The sequence below is a fragment of the Emiliania huxleyi genome (genome assembly GCF_000372725.1).
Source record: "Emiliania huxleyi CCMP1516 unplaced genomic scaffold EMIHUscaffold_247, whole genome shotgun sequence".
Classification (NCBI taxonomy): domain Eukaryota; phylum Haptophyta; order Isochrysidales; family Noelaerhabdaceae; genus Emiliania; species Emiliania huxleyi.
The window spans coordinates 40343-61237 of NW_005200197.1; the positions used below are offsets into that span (position 1 = coordinate 40343).

The window sequence follows — 20895 nt, forward strand, 5'->3', positions numbered from 1 at the left end:
GCCTCCCACCCCTAGAAGAGGGAGAGGCAGAATCGATCCTGCGTCTAACCCCTCTCTCGTTTCAGGGACAGATCTCGAAGAATGCAATCCTCCATTTCCTAAGCTCCAAGTGAGGCGTCCGGCGCGCTATTTTTCTCCCGCTCTGCTTCCATCGACGAGCAGGAGCCGCTCCTCAAGGTCCCTCCGCGCGATGCTGTCGACAATGTCCTGTGTGTCGGCTGGCGAGACGTGCCGCCGAGCCAGGTCGTCGTAGGCTCCAATCTGAGACGCGCGGGGGTGCGTTCAGATGCGGTGGCTGGGGACCATGGGCGAGCAGAGCGCCGGCGTGCCTGGTCGAGGAGCGCGTCGAAGCAGGCGCTCTCCACAAAGTGCGGCCACGCGGCCTCGAGGACCCCGCGAAAGGACCGCTCCACCTTGTGCAGCAGTGGCAGTGCTTCGGCCAGCACCTGGCTCGTCGACTGCACAAACTGAACCCCGCTGTGGAGCTCCTCTAAGGACTCTTGCAGCGCGTTCAGCTGGTACTCGGTCTGCAAGTCGGGCGCGTCGGCCGGCACGCTGCCCCGCGCTATGAGAAACACCCCTGCCTCCTTGACGATCGCATTCAGTTCCCCGTGGAGGTGCCGGTTGACCATCTGACGCGTGATTGGTCTGAGCCCGGGCATCGCACTGCTCGCCACGCTCTCCCGCTGCAAAAATCGCTGGACTGCGTTGTACACTCCGACTGGCACGCTCTCATTGCCGAGCAGCGCCACCGCGAAGCGGACGAATGCCGCGTGGCTGTCGGCGTGGTGGAGCGCGGTCCGCAGGCCACACTTCTTCCCTGCGGGACAATCAAGAGTGGTGATCGGCGACACGTGCCCCCCCCCCCCCCCCCTGATGCGGTGTGGTACAGTGACGGGGTGGGCCAAGGCAGAGGCCGGAGCACCCTCGAGCTTTATGAGAAGCTCCACACGGAGCTCAAAGGCGGCCGCTGAGAAGATCTCCACAAACACAGGCACCTCGAGCACGAGGAGCGTCGTGTCCTGCGTGCAGTGTACCGTCGCGATGCAAGGCTTGTCCTGCAGTAGCAGCCCAAACTCGCCAAAGTGCTTTCCCGGCCCGAGCGTGGTCTGCGTAAGATGGTCGCCGCCCTCGCCGTCGAAGCTCATTCCAACCTCCCCGTGGGCGACGATGTAAAAGGCCACCGGCTGCGCCCCGCGGTGATAGACGGGCTGGCCCTCGGCGTAGTTGACCAGCTTCGATTTGCGGGCAATCGTCTCCTTCATCTCCGGCGTGGTGCGGCGAAAGATGGAGTGCTTGTACGCTGAGTGCCTGCGGGCAAGGCAATCAGGGGTGGGACGGAGCCGGCCGGGGGCGGTCTCCAGGGTGCATCCGTCGTCGAGAGCAGCGACTGCTGAAGAGATGGTTGTGGCAGTGTGGTAGCCTTTGCACGAGGAAGTGGCGTGTCGACGTCATCAGCGACTCGTGCAGCCGAGGGCTTGTGGCGAGGAATGCACGAAAGTTCTCGCGCGAGATGACGAGCAGCAGCGTCGTCTCCTTGGCCTCCATCCCGTACTTGCGCGTCCGCGCGTTGTACACCATCGCTGCAACCCCAAAGGTCTCGCCGCCACATCGCACGCCCGCGTACACCTCGCTGTCGGCATCGGCGTCGTTCTCGACGGAAAGCGTGTTCTCGTTGACGAGGCTGGCGACCTTGCCCTTGAGGATGATGTAGAAGCTGGTCGCCTCGTCGCCCTCCTCGAAGATGCGCGCGCCGGCAGGGACCTGAGGAGAACGGACATGGCGTGGTGTCGCCCGGGCTGCCAGGTGTGGAGGTCAGTGGACAGGCAGGCGGGAGCGATTACCGCGAGGTAGGAGCAAAGCTCGCCGAGTTGGACGAGGTCTCGCGGCATCAGTCGCGCCTCCTTGATGAAGGGCACCTCGTTGAGCTGCGTGCCAATGTTGGAGGCACATACGTCAACAAATGCCTCCCGCCCCAGCGTGCTCACCTCAGAGTAGAACTGTCCGAGCATGTGCGACGACGTGACAAGCAGCACCTTGCTTCGGTCGGCAGCTCCGACTAGCCGAGTGCTGATGGACAGCTCGGACCGCTGACCAACCTGCCCCATTCCGACTCTGCGTGTGAAGAAGGCCCCTTGCTGTTTGGTGCATATCACGTCCTCGTCCGACGCGCGCTTCACCGCCACCCTGCCGCAGATGAGCACATAGAAGGGTGAGTCGGTGAGCTCTGCGCCGAGTCGGATGTTGCAGAACGCGCAGGCCTTGGCGAGGCGCTCAAGTTCCTTCTCGGTCATGTAGGCTCCAAAGGGCGAGAGCATTCGTAATGCGCACACCTTGCGCCTAAGCGTGCTGCCGTGCCGCAGCTCCTGCTGCATCTCGTCGGCGTGGCTCACCCGCAACTGCGGCGCGACTGCGGCGCGTGGCCATTTGTGGCCGGATGAGTCGGTTCGACTCGGAGATCGCTTGATGCGGGGCGGGGAGGAGTCGTCAGCCACAGCAGGGCTGGTTCGGGAACTCACTGCTTCACCGAAGGTCGCTCGCACCCAGCGCATCGGTGCGAAGATCGCGCTCCTATCACGTCTGCTGCCACCTTCAAGTTTTCGAACGCTGTCCGAGGCATGCGGCCTGGGCACAGCAGATGGCCCAAGGGTTTTAGATTTAGTAGACCTTCACTTAGAGAGACTTAGTACACCTCTCCATTATTACTTCGAGGCCGGATTACCGTGTCCCGCGCCTTTCGGTTCGTGAAGGGTCGGTCGGTGCGTGTCGTTCGTTCGTTCGTTCGTGCCCCCCTCGGTCGGCCTTGGTGAGCAGTCACACCCGTGCTCCCCGCCATCTCCATCGCCTGGTCTGCGAATGCTTATCAGCCACGAAAGGAGAGCGTGGCCGAGGGTTGATTGACTCGATCGCAAGATCGCAGAAAGGCACCTGTCCGTCCGCCTCTGTCTGGACAGGGTGGCCCGCCCCAATCGACCCCTGTTAAGTGACTCGTTCGCTGTCCACCCACTGTGATTTTGGGAGCTCTGTGTCTTGATTTGCCAATAACCTAGCAAACTGTTTTACCATCGCACCGTGGTCCTATGTAACCGTCGGCACGGCGCGACGAGCCGACCCACAAGCCAGGAATGGTACACGTCTCCCGGTCGTCGAAAGTCGATCCCAACGTTCCGATTGGGCTAGTACACACCGACCACGCCGGCCGCGGCGAGAGCTTTGCGGTGTCTCTGACGCCGCCCCCGAGGTTGCTGAGGCTAGGCTCTGGCTCGTGTGGTGCAACGCCCCGACAGGGCCTGGCTGCCGCGGCATCAGAGCTCGTGGGGGAATCCTCCGGAGGTGCTCCTGCGGTGGCGGCGGCCGCAGCTGGGAGCACCGCTGCCGCTCGGGTCTTTGTGGGAACTTGGAACCTGCATGGTAAGGACCCACCGCGTGACTTGCGACCCTGGCTTCAAGCCGGCACTGACACTGGCGCACCGCAGTACGACATGTACGCCATCGGCACCCAGGAGGCATGCCGCTCGATAGAGATGTCGCTGCTGCTGCCCTCAAAGGCAAAGTGGGAGGCGAAGCTTCGCGAGGCGCTCGGGGGCGAGTACGTTTGTGTCGCCTCGCACACACTCGCGGCGATCCACCTCGCGTTGTTTGTGCGCCGCGGCCTGCTCCCCTCGATCAGCCACGTGCGAACAGCCCATGTCGCCACTGGCATTGGCAATGCGCTCGGCAACAAAGGCGGCGTCGGTGTATCGCTCAGCCTGGGCCAAACGACGATGCTGTTTGTCAACAGTCACCTCGCAGCGCACACGAGCGCAGTAGCGCAGCGCAACGCCGACTACCGCCGGATCGACACACAACTCGGGCTGCGCCCTCCTCCGTGGCGCGGCGACCCTCAAGGTGGAGAGGGGCCGTCGTGCAGCGCCGCCTTTGATGTCTGCGTCTGGCTCGGAGACCTGAACTACCGGGTGTGTGGAAACCGCAAGATCATCGACTCGCTGCTACAACCGCCGAGCGAGATGGATTGCAGGTCGTCGCATTGGGAGGGTGCAGGTGCTCACTGGGACAGCATGCGAGCAGTGCTGCTCGCCAATGACCAGCTCACGCAAGAGAGGGCGGCCGGAAGGGCCTTTCACGGCTTCCAGGAGGCACCCATCGCCTTTCGGCCAACGTACAAGTATGACGTGGAGAGTGATCGCTACGACACCTCCGAGAAGTGCCGCGTCCCCGCCTATACGGACCGCGTGCTATGGCGGGAGATGCAGCCGGGCTCTGTACGAGTAGAGCGGTACGACTCGTGTGCGGAGATGCGCACATCAGACCACCGGGCCGTCTTGGCCGATCTCACCGTGACGTACGCGATGGGCGACTCGCGCCTGAGCGGCAATAAGGGGCCGAAACGTCGAGCGTTGGCGAGTTCGGCGGGTGGTGGCTACAGCGTCAGCGAGAGGGAGAGCGCCTTTTGTGCTTTGATGTAAAACCAGAAGAGATAGCGCCAGTGGGGGTCTCTCGCGCAGGCTCAAGCGGAGGGGGGGTCACGCGGCCATGCACCTTTGCACACGCTCTTGTCGCGAGTTTTTCCGACCGACCCCCCGGGTCCCCGCGCGCTGGGCTCTCACCTCTCTCCGCACGGTCTCAGGTCTCACGGTCAGCCGCACCGTTGTGCGTTGTCCGTTGAGAAAAAATGAATTCATGCGGCTCCACGTACGGAGGACGTAGTGCTCATCTTCATATCTAAATAAATAAATAAATAAAAACGGGCACCTCTCTACTGTGAGATGGGTAAAAAGGAACAGGTCCCCGCCCTTGCGATCTTTGTGCAGGGTTCTTTGTGGGTGTGGTCGGCGACTAGCCGGGGTCGTCCTCCCGATGGGGGACTAGCACTAGCCGTCTTCCACATGGCCCCTCGGGTCCCTGCTGCTCCTAATCTCTTCGTACATCCTCCTGCTGATCTCCGCAAAGTCCTGCTCCCTCCCTCGTCTCGCCCTGCGCGTCTGCTCCGCCTCACCGTCTTCTGCCCTGCGTCGTGTCTGGCGACGGGTCATCTTCATATCTCAACTTAGCTGTAGCTCTTCAGATGTCGAATGTATTTCGTCCCAGCGTTATAAATAAGTAACTAAAGCACTGGGCACCGCCGCCTCGCCGCGCCGCAATACACTGTATAATTGAACTGTGAACACCGGCGGCATAACCAATCGCGAGTCGGGATTCGGGTCTCTCATCGGGTTTGCTCAGGCCCCTTGGGAGACTGCAGCTCTCCTCCCCCGTCCTGGGGCCACGTTGCCGCAGCGGGACGCCTGCCGACGCGGCTACCTGGAAGACGCCGCCCAGAGAGCTACTGCGTGAGCGCCCCCTCCGCCTCCTTGGTTATCGCCCACTCCTCGAGGCCTTGCGTTGTCCTCTCGCCGTCGTACGCTCCCTGAGGCGTGCCGCGCCAAGGTGAGCCGTCGGCGCGGGGCGCACGCGCGGGCGGGCGTGGGTGGCGGAGCTTCTCCTCGCCTGCAGCTCGCCCGCCCGGAACCAGAGCAAGGTTGGGTACCCGCTCGCGTCCTCGCTGTCTCCAGCGACTCCAAAGTCGGTGCAGACGTCGGCGTGCTTGGAGCAATCGACCTGCGCAACCTTGAGCTTGCCTGCGGAGCGCGAGAGGGCGCGCGCAGGATCAGCCTCCCGGGAGGCCACGGCGGAAAGCGGCGAGGGCGGCGGCGGCGGCGGCGGCGGCGGCGCGGTTGGCCGGCTCTCGCGCCTGCGAGTTTCGTCGCCTGCGCCTTCAGCTTCGCCTCGAGGCCGTCGAGGGCCTCAGTCGCCTCGACGCAGTGCGGGCAGCTCTTGTCCGTGAAGCTGATGACGTGCGACCCTTGGAAGCCCTTTGCCCGGACCGACTGCCCGTCAAACGCCTTCTCCGAGGCAAACGGCGCCTGCGGGCGGGAGAACCGACGATGAGAGGCCTCCTCGCCCTCTCGGGCGGCGCAGCGCGCTGCGCGGAGGGCCGCCTTGATGGCCTTTGGCTTCTTGGCCTTGCCGCCGGCCGGGACGAGCACGACCCAAGCGAGTGCCACGAGCACCGCGAGCGCAGAGAGCACAAACACGATGTTGGCGCTCTTGGCCGGCTTCGGTGCCGCTGGCTTGAGCGGCTTCTCCGCCTTTGGCGACTTCCCCGCCGCGCTCGTCGTCTTGGCTGCGGCCTTGGCACCACTGGGCTCAACGGAATCAGCTGCGGCGAGCTCGTCGGCCTTCTTCTCGCCGTCGGCCTTCTTCTCGGACTTGGCGGGCGTGGCGGGCCGGGCGGGTGACTTTGAGCGGGCGGGCGATTTCGATCGCGCGGGCGACTTGCCAGCGGCGGGCGAACGGCTGCGCGCCGGCGAGACGGCTGACCGGGGCATATACACACCTCGACGCCAGTGGACAATGGGCGTTTTGCGAGAAAAGAATGGGGCGGCCGTATTCTTCCTGCGCGTCCCAGCGGCCCTAGTGCCACCAGCAAGCAGCCGGCTGCATGGGGCGAGAGGGTGCGTTTGAACGGCCTTTTCAAAGGTGTGAAACGTGGGCCCCGTATCCTCAAGAGGAGCCAAACCCAGCGGAAGGCGCGCGGTGTACATTCGTTAACGACCTGCCAGTCGGGCCCGCGGCCATGTCGAAGCGTCCGAGCGGCAGCTCGGCGGCCGCGCAGAAGAAGAAGATGCTCACGCGCGACCGCTTCAAGTACCGGCTGATGCGCGTGAACCCCACCGACTTTGACGTCGAGGAGCTGAGCGCGGCTCAGCTCGTGGCGTTCGAGCAGCGGCACCCGCAGATCGCGGCGCGGTGGATCAATGGCGAGGACGCGGCGCCGAGCTGGCAGCAGTCCTGCGGCTCCATCCTCAAGGGTCTGATGGCGACAAAGACGGCCGCGCCCTTCAACACTCCCGTCGACCCGGTCGCGCTCAACCTTCCCGACTATTTCACGATCGTCGAGAACCCGATGGACTTTGGCGCGCGCGCCCGCGCGCACCGGAGCGACCTCGCGCTCTTCCCCTCCCCTCCCCTCCCCGCCGCCAGGGCCGGCCAGAGCGCCTCCTCTCCGAGCCCTCCTCCCGCGCCCAGGCACCGTGCGGCTGCACCTGTCGGGCGGCAAGTTCGGCTCGGCCGACGACTTCAAGGCGGCGGTGCACCTGACGCTGAACAACGCGATGCGCTTCAACCCGCCAGGCGAGGCGGGAGCGCAGGGCGGGGGTGCCCGTGAGCGGAGGAGGGTCGGGAGGAGGGTCGGCTCACCTGGCTCGCGGCTGGTGCGGCGACACGTGGCACGCGCCCCCCGCAGGCAACCTCGTGCACGAGGACGCGCGCAAGCTCCTCACGGTACCGCTTCGCCCTCCGCGAGACCGCCCTCCCCGCGCGCCTCGCGCCCTTCGCCCCACGGCCCCTCCCCCCCCGTCCCCTCTCCCGCCCGCCGCCAGACCTTCGACCGGAAGTTCGCCTCGCTGCACCTCGACGCGCCGCCGCCGCCGCCCGCCGAGAGGGAGGCGCTTGCCCAGGACCACTCGCCCGACGCGCCGCAGCCAGCCGCAGCGCCGGCGGCGGCCGGTGCGGCTGGCGGCGGAGTGCAGCGCCAGACCTCGATGGCCGCTGTCGAGCGGACGGCGTCGGCGTCGTCGGCGGCTGCGGCGGCGGTGCAGGCGTTCGAGCAGCAGCAGGCGGAGGCGGCGGCGGCGGCGCAGGAGCAGGCGAGGCAGCAGCAGCGGCAGCAGGAGGAGGCGGCCGAGATGGACGCGTGGGCGAGCAGCAACCTCGGGGAGGAGGAGGCTGCGGCGGAGGAGGCGCTTGTTTCTCATCTAGTAGTCCTCTATGAGTCGAGCTAAGCCCTGAGTCAAGCGGTCTTAGTCAAGCGGTCCTCTCCTCCCCGCCTCGGACGATGGACTGAGCTGGGCTACGTGCTGAACTGGTTAGGCGGCGGTCAAGCCGGTCCTCTCCGACTCGGACTCCGACTCGGAGGACGCAGCAGCAGGCGGAGCGGCGCCGGCGCCCGCCGCTCCCGCCGCCGCGCCGGCGGGCCCTTCGGCGGTCAACTCGGCGGTCAACTTTGACGAGCTCGACGACGGCGGCGAGGCGGGGGCGGGGGCGGGGCAGGGCGGGCCGGCCGGCGGAGAGGAGGGCGGCGCGCCGAACGGGGTGGCGGGCAAGCAGCCGGCGACGGGCGGCAAGCACCCTGCGACGGGCGGCAAGCACGAGAGCACGGGAGGCAAGCAGCCCCTCGGCTCGCTCGAGGAGGACGACGCGTCTGTGGTGAGCAGCCGTAGTAGCGGCAGCGGTGGCGGTTAGCAGTCGGAGTAGTAGCAGCAGCGGCGGCGGTGCGGCGGCGGTGGCGGCGGCGGTGCTGGCAGCAGCAGTCGGCTCGCTCGGAGAAGTGAGCGACGCGTCTGCGGTGGGTGTGCGGGGAGGCGGGGGGCGGCGAAGGGGCGGGTGGCGGCGCTTGCCTCGTTCCTCTCCTCCTCGGCCCTCCCCTCCTCGGCCCTCCCCTCCTCGGCCCTCCCCTCCTCGGCCCTCCCCTCCTCGGCCCTCCCCTCCTCGGCCCTCCCCTCCTCGGCCCTCCCCTCCTCGGCCCTCCCCTCCTCGGCCCTCCCCTCCTCGGCCCTCCCCTCCTCGGCCCTCCCCTCCTCGGCCCTCCCCTCCTCGGCCCTCCCCTCCTCGGCCGTCTCCTCCTCGACCGTCTCCTCGTCGCGGCCAGGTTGGCGACTCGGAGATGGGAGACTCGGAGCTGGGGGACGAGGCGTCCGAGGTTGCGTCCGAGGCGGACGGGGACGCGATCTCCGAGTCGGACCTGTTCGACCTGGAGAGCGACGGCGAGGGGCTCGGCGACGACGGGCTCGACGGGATGAGCGAGGCGGGCTACAGCAGCAGGCAGGGCGAGGAGGAGAGCGAGGGCGAGTACGACGCCTCCGAGGCGGGGGAGGACGAGGCGGGGGAGGACGAGGCGGACGGCGCAGCCTCCGAGGCGGCCTCGGAGGGCGGCAGCGGCGGCGACCCGTCCGACTCTCTCTTTGACGACGAGTGACCTGCACGAGTGACCCTCTCGGCGGAGGCAGAGGCGGCGAGCGGCGGGCGGCAGCTCACTCGGCGGGCGCGGGAGGGAGCCGGCCTCTGGCTGGCCGCCGGACAAAGGGGGAGGTAGCCAGGCGGGCAGGGGGAGGAGCGTAGCCATAGGCAGAGAGCGAGAGAGAGGAGCGAGCAAACGAACGCAACACCCGAGCGGTGCGGCCGGCTGTCACACCGGGCAGCGCAGAGTGCGCGAGACGCGCTCGAGGAGAAGAGAGGCGGAGAGAGAGTCCGCTCTCTCCGCCGTACCGTCATGTGCCATAAAACAAAATCACATGGTATCTGTGTTCGTCCGAAATAAATAAATAAAACGGACACCTCTAGCTTCGCCACAGCCACGACGCAGGGCAGAAGACGGTGAGGCGGAGCAGACGCGCAGGGCGAGACGAGGGAGGGAGCAGGACTTTGCGGAGATCAGCAGGAGGATGTACGAAGAGATTAGGAGCAGCAGGGACCCGAGGGACCATGTGGAAGACGGCTAGTGCTAGTCCCCCATCGGGAGGACGACCCCGGCTAGTCACCGACCACACCCACAAAGAACCCTGCACAAAGATCGCAAGGGCGGGGACCTGATCCTTTTTACCCATCTCACAGTAGAGAGGTGTCCGTTTTTATTTATTTATTTATTTACTGTGAGATGGGTAAAATTTGTGAAAAGGAACAGGTCGGAGGTCGCCACGTCTGTGTTCGTCCGAGTGTGCGTGAGGGAAATTCTTTTTCCACCAGCGGGATCCTCCGAAATACTGTCCCGTTTTGCTGTTCACAGCTAGGGACGGCCTCTGCGGCAAAGTCAAACCACCCCACCACCCTCCCTCCCTCCCACCTACCTACCGCAGCAAACCTTCGGCTCCCGCTCAGAGGCTCGCCGCGCCCGTGCGGCGCGCCGAGGCGGCGCCGAGGCCGGCGCCTTGCACCCGGCCCGCGGCCGGCACCGCCTCGCCCCACAACTGACCGCCCTGCGGCCCCTGCGCAGGCGTGCCACAGCGTCGCTCAAAAGCGACGGCCGGGTGTGGGCTGCTCCCTTGCCCCGTCACCCGCCGCGCCCTCACCCGGCCGCCTCACCGCGCACGGAGCGCTCGGCTGCTCGCCGCCGCCGCCGCGCGTCCCGCGCCGCCACGCTTCCTGACGCGCGCTCTGCACCAGAGCGCGCGTCGCTGGCACAGACGGAGCAGCGACCGCGCCAGCGGTCGCTGCTCCGCCCCTCCGTCGCGCGCGCCGCGCGCGCGCTGCCGCCGCCGCCGCCGCCGCCCCCTCCTTGAAGTTTTTGCCTCGGTGTGGTGTGTGGTGCAGCGCGCGCGCTGCGCGCTGCGCGCGCCCCCGCCCCCGCCCCCGCCCCCGCCCCCGCCCCCCCCCCCCCTCCCGCCCCCCGTGTGCGTAGAAAGTGGAACCGATCGAGAGGTGCCGCTGCCGGAGCCGCCGTGTGTGACACATGTTGTGGCACGTGAATGAGACAGAGCCGGCGCGCGCAGCGCGCGGCGGCGTTGGTTTTATGCAACATGCAAACGGGACGGCCTGCGCAGCCTCTAACTATTTATGATTGTTTTCAACCCTTTTCCTGGCTCACAAGCTAAAGATGTTCACGGGCCCCCTCTTCGCATGGGGGGCCCCGGGTACTCTTTAGCTGTACTCGTCAGGCAGGTGTTGTTGTGTTTTCGCGGGCAGCTTTCAGCCCAGAAGTTTTGACTCTCTCGAAGTTTTGCGAGAAGTTTTGCGTTTCTTTTTTTACAGTGCGAGAAGTTTTGCGTCAGGTGGTTCTGTGCTAGCACGCGCCAGTCCGCACCTGTGTCGAGCCTGTCTGCTGTGAAAAAAAAAGGCGCTGAAAATTCTTTACAGCGCGGCGCGGCGAGGTGTGCAGAGACGGTGAGGCGATGAGCGGAGAGGAGGGATCGGAGCCGGATGCGGCGGCGGCCACTGGTGTGCAGGCGTGCGAGGAAGAGGCTCGAGGAGGAGAGGCCAAACGCGTCAAGCGAGCCCCAGCACAGCCATCGCGACCTCAGACGGCCGGTGGCGCGGCGGGGTCCAGCACGCTGGCAGACGATCTGACGGCGGACCTCTACAGCAACCTCGTCGACGTGCCGCAGCGGCCATCCGACTTCACGCTTCGCCGCTCGCTCGCCGCCGCTAAGGGCGAGCGTGAGGCGCTCGAGGCGGAGGTGCTGACGCTGAGGGAGGCGGTCGGCACGGCCAAAGAGCGGCTGCAGACCTCGGTGCGCTCCGCTTGCGTCATCCTCTGCACCGCCCGACGCGAGCTCCGGCGCAAAGGGGATCGACTCGCCGCTTTGCAGAAGCAGGGCGGTCGCAAGCCGCACAGCAGCACCGCGCCTGGGCTTGGATGCGTCGGCGCAGGGCCGGTGGTAGAGGGCAGAGGCTCTCGGCGCGCCTCGTCGAGCGGCGACGTGTGAGGACGCTAAATCAAATTTATAATACTGAGCATGCAGCAGCCCCCCACCGGCCCACACGCACTCAACACATCGCAGCGCGGAAGCGCCGGCCACACATTCCGGGTCTCGCTCTCCCCGCGCGCGCCGGCGGGGCGCGGACGGCGACCCCGCCGCGACCGACTGCTACGGCTACGCCAGACGACCTGCCAGACGGGAGCGCACAGGGGAGTAGGTTTTTTATTGACGGCGTGAGCCGTGACGCAGGCCGGCGCACTCCCCCCCCCCCTCCCCCCCTAGGAAAGTAACAAACCCAAGCATCGCAGAGGCACCCAGCCACCCAACGCGCGCAGCGCGCCTCGGTGTCCTCCCGATGGGGCTGCGTGCACGATAACATCTCGACATGCACGGCCCTCAGCCGCTCCCTGGCACGATTCGGGCAACCGGACGATGGATCCATCAGCACCCGCTCGTGAGACGCAGCCGGGGCACCACGACTCCGCGAGAGAGCGTGAAAGCTGGACAGCGAGCAGCAGGAGGCACGCGCCAGGGTGTGCGGGCAGGGAGACGCGAGCTCGAGTGGGAGAGGGCCAGTCCCGCCCGTCCCCTGCATCGGTGGACGGCACTGCTTCGCCCCTCCCATGCCGCCGCCCGAGCTCGACTACCGCTTTCGCGAAGTGTAGTCGCTGCCGACACGGCCGCCGTGTAAGCCCGACCGCGCCGCCTGCAGGGCGCGCAGCCGAGCGAGCTTCTCGGTCGCTGACTCGGCCTTCGGCGCGTCGGCGTCGCCGCCCTCCTCCTCGAGCCGCGGCCGCTTCGCCTCCGGCTCCGGCGCCGCGCGGTCATTCGAGCGGTCGTGTGCCCGGTCGTGTGCCCGGTCGTGTGCCCGGTCGGGCTGCCGGAGCAGCTCCTCGTGCGGCGGGGCGGAGGGCGGGGGAGGGGCGGGAGGGGCGGGAGGGGCGGGAGGGCTTGCGTACACGGGCGGCTGGGACGAGCCGCCGGCTGGCCTCTCCTCCCTCCCCCTCTCCTCCCTCCCCCTCTCCTCCCGCCGCCGATCGTAGTAGCCGCCGCCGCCGCCGCCGTAGCCGCCGCCGCCGCCGCCGTAGCCGCCGTAGCCGCCGCCGCCGCCGCCGTAGCCGCCGCCGCCGCCGCCGTAGCCGCCGCCGCCGCTGCCGCCGCCGCCGCCGTAGCCGCTTCCGCTCCCGCCATACCCACCTCCGCCATACCCGCCTCCGCCATACCCGCCTCCGCCATAGCCGGCTCCGCGGCCGTAGTCGCCTCCGCGGCCGTAGTCGCCCCGCTCCCCTCGGTAGTCGCCCCGCTCCCCTCGGAAGGCGTCTCCGCCTCCTCGATACTCGTCGTCGCGCCGCTCGTCGCGCCGCTCGTAGTCGCGCCGCTCGTACCGCTCGTCCCTCCGCCCCTCCTCCCTCCGCCCCTCGCCGCGCCGCCCCTCCGCGGGCTGGTCGAGGTCGGCGTACCGAGGCGGGTTCGAGGGGCGCTGCTCCTCGTACGGCCGCTCCTCGCGCCGCTCCTCGCGCCGCTCCTCGCGCCGCTCCTCGCGCCGCTCCTCGCGCCGCTCCTCGCGCCGCTCATCGCGCCGCTCATCCCGCCGACCGCGCTCGTCGTCGTCGCGCCGCTCGTCGCGCCGCTCGCGGTCGCGCCCGCGCTCGCGTTGGGTCCCGGCGGCCGTCGCCTCAGCGAGCTTCTTTTCAATGTCCCGGGCGACGGGGACAGGCAGGCGAGGCAGCATCGTGTCGTACCACTCGAGCTCGGTGCAGAGGCTGGGGGGGGGGGGGGGCGGGGGGGCCGCCGCAAAGGGCGCCCGTGTTCCCCAGGGGTGCGGAGGAAAGGAAAAGGGGAGGGCGGGGGAGGGGGCAAAGGGCGGGGGAGAGGGCGGGGAGAGCGCTCACCGGCGGACGAAGGAACCGAGGGTGCTCCGCTCTCCGCCCTCGCCGAGCTGGGACCACATCTCCGGGTCGCTCACGTACGGCTCGTACCACCCCCACAGCTCCTTGGGCTCGCAGACGTAGCGCAGGTACAGCAGGCCGATCGCGCGGATGTACGGCGAGTCTTTGTGCGTGACGAGGCGCAGGATCTGGTTGCGGGTGAGCTGCAGCGTGTAGAGCTTGAAGAGCAGCATGTACGCCGTCGATGGCACGCCCGCGTTCGAGACGCCCCGCAGGCCAGAGCACATGCCCGCGGCGCGCTGCGCCTTGTGTGTGCCGGGCCGCCACGGGGTGATGTACGTGCAGTCGTAGTAGATCTGGTCGACGACCTCCTCGAAAGTGGAGAGCTCGCCGAGCCCCTTGAAGTAGTCGTGCGAGCGGATGTTCTCAATCAGCATGCTGTTGAGGTTCATGTTGCCCACCGCCGAGTATGGGTGGCACGGCAGCACGTCTGTCAAGTTCTCGCGCTTGTCGTCCTTGTCGTCAACGTCGGCGAACGCCTGCGGCAGGTTCTTGCCGTTTGGGTTCTGCAGCCGGTCGTCGTTGCGGCCGCTGGAGTAGTTATTCTTGACCATCACCCGGCGCCGCCCGCGCGCCCCGCCGCAACGCGACTCTCGCTCGACAACAACTCTGGCTGGCGTGTTTCTTTCTCACGCGAGTGTGGGCGCTTGTCTTTGTATTCACCGTTGTTGGTGTGGTGGTTGAGCTGGATCCCGCAATGCTCTCTCATCTAGCTATCCGCAGATTTCTCGTTACTCATTGAGTATACTGCAGTTGGTTCGAGTTTAACCCACTGGAACTAACAACTACAATCTACAAAGTCGGCCCGTACGACCACTGCTCTACTGCCTCGTCGACCGTTTCGAGTGCGCCGGTGCACGCGTAGAACCCTCTGCCCTCGAAAGTGCGGCGCATCGTCTCGCGCCAGCCGTCGCGCGCGCCGGCGAGCGCCGCGTCGGCGTAGAACTCGGGCGCGGCGTCGCGCAGCTGCTTCAGCCGGAAGGCGGGCACGTCGGGGAAGTCGTGGTGCTCGGTGTGGTAGTTGGAGAAGCAGCAGAGCCAGTCGAAGGCTTCGCCGGCCGCGCCCTCGAGGTAGATGGAGGCCGTCGGCTGGCAGCCGCCCACGCCCTCGCCGCGCGGCGCGTCGAGCGACGGGTGGTTGGAGACGAACATCGCGCTCGCCGGGTGGATGGGCAGCTGCCAGCCCACCTCGGCCCAGAAGAGCCACCACAACGCGCCGGGGCCGGCTAGGCCGACCAGCAGCAGCTGCAGCGCGGCGGAGGCGCGCGCGTAGGCGGCGCAGTCCGAGTGGAAGGCCTGCGGCTTGTTGGGGAAGAAGAAGTTGCGCCCGGCGAGCGCAGGAACCCACCCTCCACCCACGACGAGCGCCGCTCGCTCGTAGGCCATCCCGACGGCGTACACCATCGCATTGTACCACGCCCACCCCTCGCGGCCAGACCAGAGCCACGCGTAGATAGTGCGCGAGATGGAGAGGCCGAGCCCGCCGACCTGCTCGCCGCCGAAGAAGCCCGGCCGCTCGCTCCGCTCGTCGCCGAGGAGCAGCTGCCGATGCGCAACGAACATGACGTCGCCGTCCTCGAACTTGTCCTGCTCCGAGTCGAACAGCTCGGCGATGCGCCTCTCTCCGAAGTTGGCGTGGTGGCTGAGGTGGCCCCAGCGCAGGTACAGGTAGTAGCCGAAGAGCGAGGGCAGGCTGCCCCAGAAGACGACGTCGTTGATCCGCACGCCCCTCGGCAGCTCCGCGGTGCCGTGCTTGACGTCATGCAGCAGCGCAAATTGCCAGAGCGAGAGGGTGCCGCCGACCAGCACCGCTGCGGGCGCCAGCTCGTACCCCGGAAGGTGCGACCCTGCGATGCACGCTCCTACCTGCGCCAGATTCGCCGCGGCAAGGAGCGGCACGGTCGTCGTTTCCTTGCCGACCAGCGACCGCACGATGGATGGGTGCGCCTCGAGTATGGCTCGTCGCCGCGCTCGGTGCCACTCGGACGGCGTCGGCTGAGCAGGGCTAAGCACGCCGCGGCCCGCGGCCGTCGTCGCAGGCAGGGCCGGGGCGGCGGCGGAGAGGGCGAGCATCGTGTCTGCAGAGGCTCTTTCCCGGTCTTTGCACCGAGAGCGGCGACCTGACGGCGACCTTCGATCGCACGGATATTTTTCTTGTTTCCCCTTGCTTTTCCATGTAATCCTCCCCGAGGCACAACTTGCGTGACGGGCCCATCACACCCGCCAGAGCCCGAAGGCGAGGCGGGAGCATGGCGCCGACGTGGAAGGCGGGCGGCCTCGCGCGGCTTTGTTGGGGAAGAAGAACGCTTGGCCCCCCGGGAAAAGAAGAAAAATCCTCGCTGATGAACCGATCGTCGCCGCCGCCCGATCCGCTAACAACAGCGCGCATCTTCACCCGCTTACCCGATCGCTTACAACAGCATCCCACCCATGCGCTTCGCCGCGGTCTGTCGTTTGCTACTGCTGCTGTGCGCCTACGCCCTCGCGAGCGGGCTGTCTTCTCCGCTGCCACCCCGCGAAGAGACGACCAGAAGGCGTCTCAAGTCGGTGCTGCTCGCGCAGGAGGGCAGGCGCATGCTGGAGAGGCGGGTGAAGATGCGCGCGCTGGTGACCAAGGACCTCGAGCGCGTGCGGCGCGAAGGCGGAGTTCCCGGCACCCCTGGAATCATGATGGGACCGCCGGATATCGGGATATGAGCACAGGAAATACGCTGCACAGCCCCTGGCCCTACCGTGTACAGTGTTTGTGTGACATGGTGTTCGCTGTAATTTGTGCGAGAATTCAGTCGATCTCGCGCGTTCTCGCGCTGTGTGACTGGGTGTGTGTGTAGGCGCAAGGCCGGAGGCCCAGTGTTTGCTGTGCAGGGTGCACCGCACAGCCCACAACGCACAATTTCTCCTCACACGGGCCACGCCTGAGAGTTGAGTCGCCTCTATAAAGTATCTTGCTCTCTCCGGGCACGTATACGCATCATGCAACAAGCGGAATGCAATTAACAAACTAAATGCAACCCGTTCAAAGTCTGACGAGCGGACCGCTCAGTTTTGTGATTGTGTGCGTGTTGTGCGTGGTTGATCTCTGGAGATGTGGATCACCCACCCTCTGCTCGAGGCATCTCGAGGCCTCGACTCAACACGTTGAAGAACTGCCGCTCGAGGCCGCACTGGTCCCGCTCCAGTCGTGGAGCGGCTCGGCGAGTCCGCAAGCGTCGGCGCCGCCCTTGGTCCCGAGCCGCGTGCTGCGACGGAGCGCCTTGCGTGCCTCGTCGGGCCACTCCACTCGGCGCAACATCCACGCGTAGCACGCGCATCCGGCGGCCAACCCGACCGTCAGCCCCGCCCAGAGCGCCCCGATGCCTCCCTGCGCGCCGAACGCCGCCCCGGCGCCGAGCGGCACGCCAACGAGCCAGAACGAGAGCACGTTGACGGCGGCGACGGCCGGCTGGCGGCCCAGCCCGCGCAGCACGCCGGCCGCGACGGCCTGGTACCCGTCGACGACCTGCAGCAGCGCGACGACCGGCGCGACGGCGGCCACGCGCGCCGCCACCGCCGTATCTGCCGTGAAGAGGGAGGCGAGGCGAGGGCGGAGGAGGAGCAGGGCGGCGGAGGCGGCGAGCATCGCGGCGACGCCGAGGCGGAGGGCGGCGCCCGCCGTCGCCTGCGCGCGGCGCGGCTGCTGCGCGCCGAGCAGGTTGCCCACCCGTATGCTCGCCGCGACGGCGACTCCAAAGGGGAGCGCGGTGAAGGCGAGCGAGGAGAGGGAGAGCAGGATCGCGCACGCGTCGAGGGAGACCTTGCCGAGCAGCGACGCGAGGACAGCGAGCGCCTGCGGCGGAGCTGCAGCCTGGAGGCGGGGCTGCAGCCTGGAGGCGGCGCTCTCTGCTGCGCGAAGAGAATTTTGGGGCGGGCTGCGCGGGCGGGCTGCGCGGCCGAGCGCCTCAAAGGCCCACGCCTATTGTGCCACTCCTTGCCTCAGCAGCGCGGCGGTGGTGCCGCGCCTCAGGCTCGGCTAGGGCTAGGGGGGGGGGGGTGGAGCGCCGCCTCGACTCCGAGCGAGACCCCTCCGGGCAAGCCGAGCCGAACCAGGTCGAGCACAGGGCCGACGCCGCTCGAGAGGGAGCCGCACGGGCAGGGGCCGCGCCAAGGCGGGCCGGGGCCGGGCCAAGGCGGGCAGGGGCTGGGCCAAGGGCAGAGCCAGCCGCCGCCGCCGCCGCGACGTCGGCGGTCGATGCGGCGGTCGGAGAGCAGCAGCTCGGAGAGCAGCAGCAGCAGCAGCGCCACGGCGCGGACGACGGAAGTCCCGAGCGGAGAGCCGTCAAAGCCGAGCCCGAGCCGCCAGATGAAGAGGAGGTTGGTGCCGCAGTTGAGCAGGTTGGCCGCGAGCAGCGAGAGGATCGACGGCAGAGCGCGGCCCTGCGCCAGCTGCAGCCTCTGAGCGACGGTGAACAGAGCGAGCGGCGGGATCCCTGGCAGTAGGCCGCGGCAGTACCGCTGCGCCATCTGCGAGAGGCGCTCGCTCTGCCCAAAGCAGCGCTCGAGCACCCAAGCGCTCTGCTGCAGCACGGCGCACGTCGGGAGGCAGAGCACGAGCATCACCGCCGCAGCCGCCACGCCCCAGCGCCGGAGAGCGACAGTGTCGCCGGCGCCGGCCGCCTGCGACGCTAGCGTGTCGAGCGCTGTCGCCACGCCGAGGAGGAATGCCCAGATGATGTTGAAGAGAAAATTTCCCAGCGAGCAAGCTGCGAGGGACAAGGAGGGCATGAAGGAGGGCGATGAGAAGAGCGGTCGGATATCTCGAGGAATTATGCTGCGTCCTGCAAGTTCGTCCGTGCCGAGGTGGCCGACAAAGGCAGCATCGACAATCTGCAGCGACTGCTGCAGGCCGTTCGAAAGCACGACCGGGAGCGCGAGCCGGAGGAGCGGCACGACCTCTGCCGCCCAGCCGAGGCCGCCTCCGAAAGAAAGAGTCGGCGGCGCGACCATTCGGCTAAGATCAGTTATGAGGTTCGGCGGCCGGAAAGGTGCTTCTCGTGCTCGGCGTGTCTCTTGAGGTTGCATGCATGTATCAAGCAGCAGCCGAGCCGATGGAAGCTTGCGTGTCGAAAAAGAAACAAACGCAATTACTTACTTCAGTGGGGATTTTGGCCTACTCAGTGACCGTCTAAGGGGCCCTAAATGGCCTGAAAAGCCATATCTTTTGTGCCTAGCTTGTAGAGCACCTTAAAAAAGTACTATGTCTTGGAGTGAAAAGTGTTTCGATGAGTGAGGTGGGGGTCCGTAGTGAGCAGATTCCCAGATTCTCCAGATGCCCCCTCGAAAACCGCCCCTTTTAATTCACTGCGGCCGCGGCTTTGCTCGGATTACTTTTCACTCGAAGACACAGTAGTTTTTTGGCGTTTTCTGGCGTTCCGGTGCCTACAAAAAATATCCGAGATCGCATGGAGCTGATCACAGGGTTTACGGCGGTCATTGTCCTACCAGCGGACATGGGCCGCGGACACCCGTGAATGACCTTAATGGCGTCTCGAACTTACGATGCACAGCTCGGCTGCTGCCACCGCCGCGGCGGTGGCGGCGGCGGAGGCCGGGACGCGCCCGGCCACTGGGCGTCCGCCTGGGCGCGCGCCCGTCGCGGCCGTCGCGCCCCGACGGCGCGCTCCAGGCCGGTTGAATGAAGCAGAGCGTGGCCGGTTGGGCGAGGGACGCGAGCCGCGGAAAGTAAAAAACTGGTCCGTCGACGACGTCTGCGCCTTCCTCAGCTCTGTGAGGCTGGAGGCACATGCTCCTCGCTTCGCTGCGGAGCAGGTCGACGGCCTCCTCCTCGAGGAATGTGTCGCGGCGTGCGCTCTCGCTCAACTCGGCATCGACGACTCGCTCGAGGTGGCCAAGCTGCGCGCCGGGCTGCGCCGATGCTCGCAGAATTCCCTCACCACCTCCCCAGCTCTCGCTGCTGCCACGCTGGGCGGCGAGGCGGCGCAGGGCGAGGCGGCCGCCGACGTGGGCGGGGGCGGAGGCGCAGGCGGCTACGAGTCGCCCGTGGACGAGGCGTCGGAGGGCCTTGGCACCCCTCCGGCACCTATGGTGCACCCATCGGGCACCCTTGGCGTGTCTGTGGGCGGCTCGACTGGCGGCGAGGTGGAGGCGGCTGCTGCGGCGGGTGAGTCTGAGGAGGAGTTGGTGGGGGTGGAGAAGGAGGAGGAGGAGGAGCAGCAGCAGCACAGCAGCAGCAGCAGCAACAGCAGAACTTCGACGTGGAGGCGTGGCGCCAGCAGATGTGGCGAGCGGCGATGGACGACGACGATGAGGAGGGCGCGGCGGTGCTAGACGAGGCAGCGGCAAAGGTCGCCTGCCGTGAGGTAATTCAGCATACCAACCCCTTCGGGTCGGTGCAGCACTGTCCCGACAGATCAACCCAGGCATCGCCATCTACCTCGATGAGTGTGCCCCATTCCCTCTCTGACCACTTGGCAGGCGACCGCCTCCACCCGGCTCAGCAGGCCACCGCTCACTGCCCCACTACAGGGGTGGTTAGCTCGTGCCAACCCTCGATCTGGGATCGCGCTGCGAGACTTCGGGCTCTGCAGACCACCCTCAGCCTCGTCTGACGTCTTTACTCTATTGGTTTTCCTCTTCATCGTCTACGCCAACTGGCGCGGCGGCGGCGCCGCTGCGTTCCGTGGGCGCTAAATCTCCGACACCCTCTCCGACAGCCCGGGGAGACAGCTCCCGCCGCGCGCCGTCAGCTCGTGGAGCCCGTGGACTCCCGTCGCAGCGCAAGAAGGCTGCGCGGCCCGCGGCGCCCGTGGAGTCCGTGGACTCCCGTCCGCTCGAGTGGGCGAGCGCTGCGGCTGCGTGCGGGCGGGTGATGGAGCGGGCATATTGGCATCTTCCCGAGCCATCTCTCGGGGGCTACGCGACGGAATACTTGCCCGACGGCAGCTGGGGCGGCTGGGTTCCCATGCACTTCGGCTCGGGCAAGGGCCGCTGGATCGCCGGCGAGGAGCCGAAGCAGGAGGAATTCATTGACGGGGTGTTGTGCGAGGTGGTGTATGCGCTGGATAAGCAGCTGCGCTGGATCGAGAAGAACATCCAGCCCGGCACAAAGCGCGTGCAGGCGCGCTTGCGGGCGCAGGATCTCGCGATGAAGAACGGCGACAACCAGCGGGTGGTGGAGGCGCGCCCGGTGCGGGACCCGCCCCGGCCGTTGGTGAACCCGCCGGCGCGAGTGGCGCGTGGTGCGGGACCTGAGCCCTGGCCTCGACACCTCGACACCAAACCTAGACACCGACTCGACACCTCGACACCCCATGCCAACTCGACCAACTCGACACCCCTCGACACCCCTCGACACCATCTAGGCTGGGACCATGCTCGTCCATGTCAAGGTGCCAAACTCGACACCTCGACACCCCTCGACACCCCTCGACACCCCTCGACACCGCTCGACACCACCTCGACACCTCTGATGCTCCTAACACAGCAGAGACGTACCG

General features: G+C 67.2%; 8 protein-coding genes across 8 annotated transcripts; 3 read left to right on the forward strand and 5 right to left on the reverse strand.

The window, feature by feature from the left end:
* Positions 1–126: 126 nt before the first annotated feature.
* On the reverse strand, positions 127–2375 carry EMIHUDRAFT_115294 (hypothetical protein; the record flags this gene model as incomplete). Its single annotated transcript, XM_005778349.1, has 5 exons — positions 127–261; positions 414–820; positions 926–1311; positions 1451–1764; positions 1845–2375. The coding sequence occupies 5 exons, from the start codon at positions 2373–2375 to the stop codon at positions 127–129; spliced, it is 1773 nt and encodes a 590-aa protein (XP_005778406.1).
* Positions 2376–3482: 1107 nt separating this feature from the next.
* Positions 3483–4466, forward strand: EMIHUDRAFT_237248 (hypothetical protein; the record flags this gene model as incomplete). The annotated part of the gene is made up of 1 exon (XM_005778350.1): positions 3483–4466. The coding sequence occupies one exon, from the start codon at positions 3483–3485 to the stop codon at positions 4464–4466; it is 984 nt and encodes a 327-aa protein (XP_005778407.1).
* A 603-nt stretch (positions 4467–5069) lies between these two features.
* On the reverse strand, positions 5070–6368 carry EMIHUDRAFT_469085 (hypothetical protein; the record flags this gene model as incomplete). The annotated part of the gene is made up of 3 exons (XM_005778351.1): positions 5070–5407; positions 5452–5731; positions 5842–6368. The coding sequence occupies 3 exons, from the start codon at positions 6366–6368 to the stop codon at positions 5324–5326; spliced, it is 891 nt and encodes a 296-aa protein (XP_005778408.1). The 3' UTR covers positions 5070–5323.
* A 248-nt stretch (positions 6369–6616) lies between these two features.
* EMIHUDRAFT_469086 (hypothetical protein) lies at positions 6617–9340 on the forward strand (the record flags this gene model as incomplete). The annotated part of the gene is made up of 6 exons (XM_005778352.1): positions 6617–6851; positions 7069–7197; positions 7286–7323; positions 7422–7787; positions 7912–8247; positions 8690–9340. 6 exons carry the CDS (start codon positions 6617–6619, stop codon positions 9014–9016), a joined length of 1431 nt encoding a protein of 476 aa, XP_005778409.1. The 3' UTR covers positions 9017–9340.
* A 3788-nt stretch (positions 9341–13128) lies between these two features.
* Positions 13129–13794, reverse strand: EMIHUDRAFT_73755 (hypothetical protein; the record flags this gene model as incomplete). The annotated part of the gene is made up of 2 exons (XM_005778353.1): positions 13129–13216; positions 13346–13794. Coding segments are annotated over 2 exons (537 nt in total), but the record flags the coding sequence as incomplete, so codon positions are not given.
* A 400-nt stretch (positions 13795–14194) lies between these two features.
* Positions 14195–15475, reverse strand: EMIHUDRAFT_237254 (hypothetical protein; the record flags this gene model as incomplete). The annotated part of the gene is made up of 1 exon (XM_005778354.1): positions 14195–15475. The coding sequence occupies one exon, from the start codon at positions 15473–15475 to the stop codon at positions 14195–14197; it is 1281 nt and encodes a 426-aa protein (XP_005778411.1).
* Positions 15476–15832: 357 nt separating this feature from the next.
* Positions 15833–16099, forward strand: EMIHUDRAFT_237255 (hypothetical protein; the record flags this gene model as incomplete). The annotated part of the gene is made up of 2 exons (XM_005778355.1): positions 15833–15847; positions 15965–16099. The coding sequence occupies 2 exons, from the start codon at positions 15833–15835 to the stop codon at positions 16097–16099; spliced, it is 150 nt and encodes a 49-aa protein (XP_005778412.1).
* A 433-nt stretch (positions 16100–16532) lies between these two features.
* Positions 16533–18385, reverse strand: EMIHUDRAFT_115300 (hypothetical protein; the record flags this gene model as incomplete). The annotated part of the gene is made up of 2 exons (XM_005778356.1): positions 16533–17228; positions 17486–18385. 2 exons carry the CDS (start codon positions 18383–18385, stop codon positions 16533–16535), a joined length of 1596 nt encoding a protein of 531 aa, XP_005778413.1.
* Between the last annotated feature and the right edge of the window lie 2510 nt (positions 18386–20895).